This window comes from Mandrillus leucophaeus, unplaced genomic scaffold (genome assembly GCF_000951045.1).
Source record: "Mandrillus leucophaeus isolate KB7577 unplaced genomic scaffold, Mleu.le_1.0 Scaffold43, whole genome shotgun sequence".
NCBI classification, from domain to species: Eukaryota; Metazoa; Chordata; class Mammalia; order Primates; family Cercopithecidae; genus Mandrillus; species Mandrillus leucophaeus.
This window is the reverse complement of record NW_012104587.1, coordinates 1,535,117-1,538,719: the sequence shown is the minus strand read 5'-3', so window position 1 is coordinate 1,538,719 and position 3,603 is coordinate 1,535,117. Positions and strand designations below refer to the sequence as shown.

The 3,603-nt window shown below is 49.2% G+C and overlaps 1 protein-coding gene across 1 annotated transcript in view; it reads left to right on the top strand.

The window, feature by feature from the left end:
• The window catches only part of LOC105549152 (echinoderm microtubule-associated protein-like 3), a 30,738-nt gene that overhangs the window by 13,829 nt on the left and 13,306 nt on the right, over nucleotides 1-3,603 (top strand). The window contains exons 20-25 of the mRNA XM_011993574.1: nucleotides 37-126; nucleotides 1,663-1,780; nucleotides 1,912-1,975; nucleotides 2,159-2,276; nucleotides 2,905-3,007; nucleotides 3,200-3,299. Coding sequence (XP_011848964.1) covers nucleotides 37-126; nucleotides 1,663-1,780; nucleotides 1,912-1,975; nucleotides 2,159-2,276; nucleotides 2,905-3,007; nucleotides 3,200-3,299 — 593 coding nt within the window. The remainder of the gene's footprint in view (nucleotides 1-36; nucleotides 127-1,662; nucleotides 1,781-1,911; nucleotides 1,976-2,158; nucleotides 2,277-2,904; nucleotides 3,008-3,199; nucleotides 3,300-3,603) is intronic.

Here is a 3,603-nt window from a genome sequence, read left to right as displayed (position 1 = left end):
TGTTTCTGTTTTTGTTTTTTTCCTCCCCTTAGACTGCAAATGGAAATGTGGAGGCAAAGGTCGTCTGTCTTTTCCGGCGCAGGGACATTTCTAGTAGCCTCAACAGCTTGGCTGATAGTAATGCCAGTGAGTATCTTCATCCCTTTCTTTTCCCCCTCCCCATGATCTGAGGCCTGGGCATGTCCCTGCAGGTATTTCCCCTGGTAGCATGCCCAAGGCAGAGGTGTGAGTTTGGGGGTGGGAAATGCCTGGCCTGAGGAGGGAGAGCTGTTTTTACACGTTGGGGTTGGAAGCAGGGTGGAGAGATTGTGATAAGGAGAGCCATGATATGGTTTGTGTATGAGAGTAGGAGAGAGACGATAAGGTTTATTTAGGGGATGAAGACGGGGTTTAGAGAAACAGAATGCTTTTCTAAAGGGGGGCAGTTTGGGGTACACTGGGACAGTAGGTGGTGACTGAAGGTCAAAGTGAAGAGGAAGAGATTGTACTGAGAAGCCCGCATAACAGAGAAGCAGCCTTATTTTGTAATCACAAGGTGGTGAGAATACCTGGAAGTTAGAAGATGGCTGGAAGTTTTCTTGCACTTTTTAATTTCTCACCTTGCCCATTTCCCCACCTGCCCCCCCCCCATTTTACATCTTTCCCTTTTCATTTTGCTCTATTTTCATCCTCTTTAAGGTCTCATTTTCTTTTTTTAAAAAAAAAAAATATTTTCCTTAGCTTCTTTTTCCTTTCCTGCTTTGGTTTTCTTTTTCCTTCCTTTTGTTCCACCTTTCTAAATCATTTTCCTTTTTCAGACTGCTCTGGGTGAGAAGGGGTTAAAGAGGAGCCTGGCTAACCAAGTTCCCTGGCCCTTTAGGGTTTCCAGCCCCATCTGGCAGGGGCTGACCTTGGCCTTGTCCAATCAGAAGGGGTGTTGGGGGTGTGGTCCCCCTTGCCTTAGCACAGGGTTTCCGGAGCACACAAGCGAGGGGTGGAGCCTACTGCACAACCCCCCCTTCTCCCTGAGGTTGGGAACAATGCACCAATGAGCCTGGGCCTGAGGCTTGTCTGCCCCCTCCCACTTTGGTTGGCGACTAGCCAGATTAACCCCTTCCACTAGGTTTCAGGGCAAGCTGCAGCTCTTTCAGGAGGAAGATGTTGGCACTAGCTTGAGAGGTGTTGTCCTTGAAAACCCTAGGAACTATTATTAGCCAAGTAGAGAATGAGGGATAGTTAGGGCTGCATGTGATGTTTTAGTGCAAAGAGTCTCCTGAAATTGAAAAGAACTGGTAAACACAGTCTTGTGTGATATTTTTTTCATCTTACTGGGTTCCTGGACCTCAGGCTGGTTTAGCAAGAGACAAATGTAATGTTCTTGCTGGCCTGTTGTGGACTTTGGTGTCTGAGCATTGGCAGCTGGGTAGCGATGTATGTCTACAGCATTCTTCGTACTCTCAGCAGTTCTTCCCTAAGAGCATTACTGATAGAGTTGGGAGCATCCATGATGGGATATACAGCTAAGAAGGAAAGCTGGTAGGATAAAGGCATAGAAGGCAGACACCTGGGAAATGTGAGAAAAAAACAGCCAAGATAGGAAATATTTTCCCTGAGTTAGAGTTTCCAGGGTGGTGTCTTGCTGGATCCATTTCTGACTTGGTTTCTTCCTCCTTAATCTCCCAGGGGAGTTTGAAGAAGAATCAAAGCAGCCAGGGGTGTCTGAGCAGCAGCGCCATCAACTGAAGCACCGGGAACTTTTTCTTTCTCGGCAATTTGAATCATTACCAGCCACCCACATAAGGTACAGGACAACTGGGGCCAGAATAGCCTGCATGCACTTACGTAGAAGATGGAGAGAAGGAGGTGGTATTCAGAGATGCTGTGGGGAGGGAGAGTGGGGCTCACCGGGGTTTTCCGATCTGTCTTCTATAGGGGGAAATGCAGTGTGACCCTCTTGAATGAGACAGATATCTTGAGCCAGTACCTGGAAAAGGAGGTGAGAAAGATGTTGAGAGAAGAGGGAGGGGAATGGGTATTGCTCACAAAAGGGAGGGGGAAAGGAGGCCAATGATAAGGTACCGGGTTGCCAGACTGCCGGTCATGGAAACTCAGATACACCTCCCTCCCTGCCGCCTATGTGGATTGCTGCCCTGCTTACCTTGTCTCTCCCCAACTCCAGGACTGCTTTTTTTACTCACTGGTGTTTGACCCTGTGCAGAAGACACTTCTAGCTGATCAGGGCGAGATTAGAGTTGGTTGCAAATATCAAGCTGAGATCCCAGATCGCTTGGCAGAGGGTAAGCAACAGGACAAGACTGTATGGCTACCAAGTTATCTAATTCTAAGGGGCACTTTAATTTTTTTTATTTTTTTTTGAGATAGGGTCTTGCTCTGCTGCCCAGGTTGGAGGGTAATGGTGTGATCTTAGCTCACTGCAAGCTCCGCCTCACGGGTTCATGCCATTCTTCTGTCTCAGCCTCCCGAGTAGCTGGGACTATAGGCTCCCGCCACAACGCCTGGCTAATTTTTTGGTATTTTTAGTAGAGACGGGGTTTCACTGTGTTAGCCAGGATGGTCTTGATCTCCTGACCTCATGATCCGCCTGCCTTGGCCTCCCAAAGTGCTGGGATTACAGGCGTGAGCCACCGCGCCTGGCCCCAAGGGGTACTTTAGTATTATAGTCTCTGTGAATGGTGTCACCAGGGGTTGTGTAGTACACAGTCTGCAGGGCTCTCTGCCATGACCCTGACAGAATGGGACCGTAGGAACCTGAAAAGGGCAAATGGGAACAGTTGGGAAGAGAAGTCGGAGAGTTGACAGAATCCAAGCAGAAGAGGAGGAAGGAGGAAGTGCTATTGTGAATGAAAAGACACCAACTGTTTCCTCCTGCCCTCTCCCTGTGGTTACCATTGTTCTGTTCCCCAGGAGAATCTGATAATCGGAACCAACAGAAGATGGAGATGAAGGTCTGGGACCCAGACAACCCTCTCACAGACCGGCAGATCGACCAGTTTCTTGTGGTGGCCCGGTGAGGGGTGGGTGGATAGGGAAGATGGGCTGGGGGAGGTGTGGACATTGTTCTGAGTCCCATGGTTCTTAGAGGTGGACTTTATTTCTTTCATTGGCATAGATGTTTTCCTTCTTTCTCTTCTGGCTTAGTTTCCCAGCCCACTTGGGCTTTCTTCTTCTTTGGCTTTTGACTTCTCAATTTCTCCCTTAGAGCTGTGGGAACCTTTGCAAGAGCTCTAGATTGCAGTAGCTCCATTCGGCAACCAAGCTTGCACATGAGTGCAGCTGCTGCCTCCCGAGATATCACCCTGGTGAGCAGAAGTTGGTGGGTAGTTGGGCAGGCTGGGCTTTCTGGGGACTTGCAGAGCCTAGGGACAGGAGAGGAGGGTATCTCTGAGGGAATGGGAGTGTTTTTTGTGGTTTTTTTTTTTTTTGAGACGGAGTCTTGCTCTGTCGCCTAAGGTGGAGTGCAGTGGCGCGATCTCAGCTCTCTGCAAGCTCCGCCTGCTGGGTTTACACCATTCTCCTGCCTCAGCCTCCCGAGTAGCTGGGACTACAGGCACCCGCCACCACGCCTGGCTAATTTTTTGTATTTTTAGTAGAGACGGGGTTTCA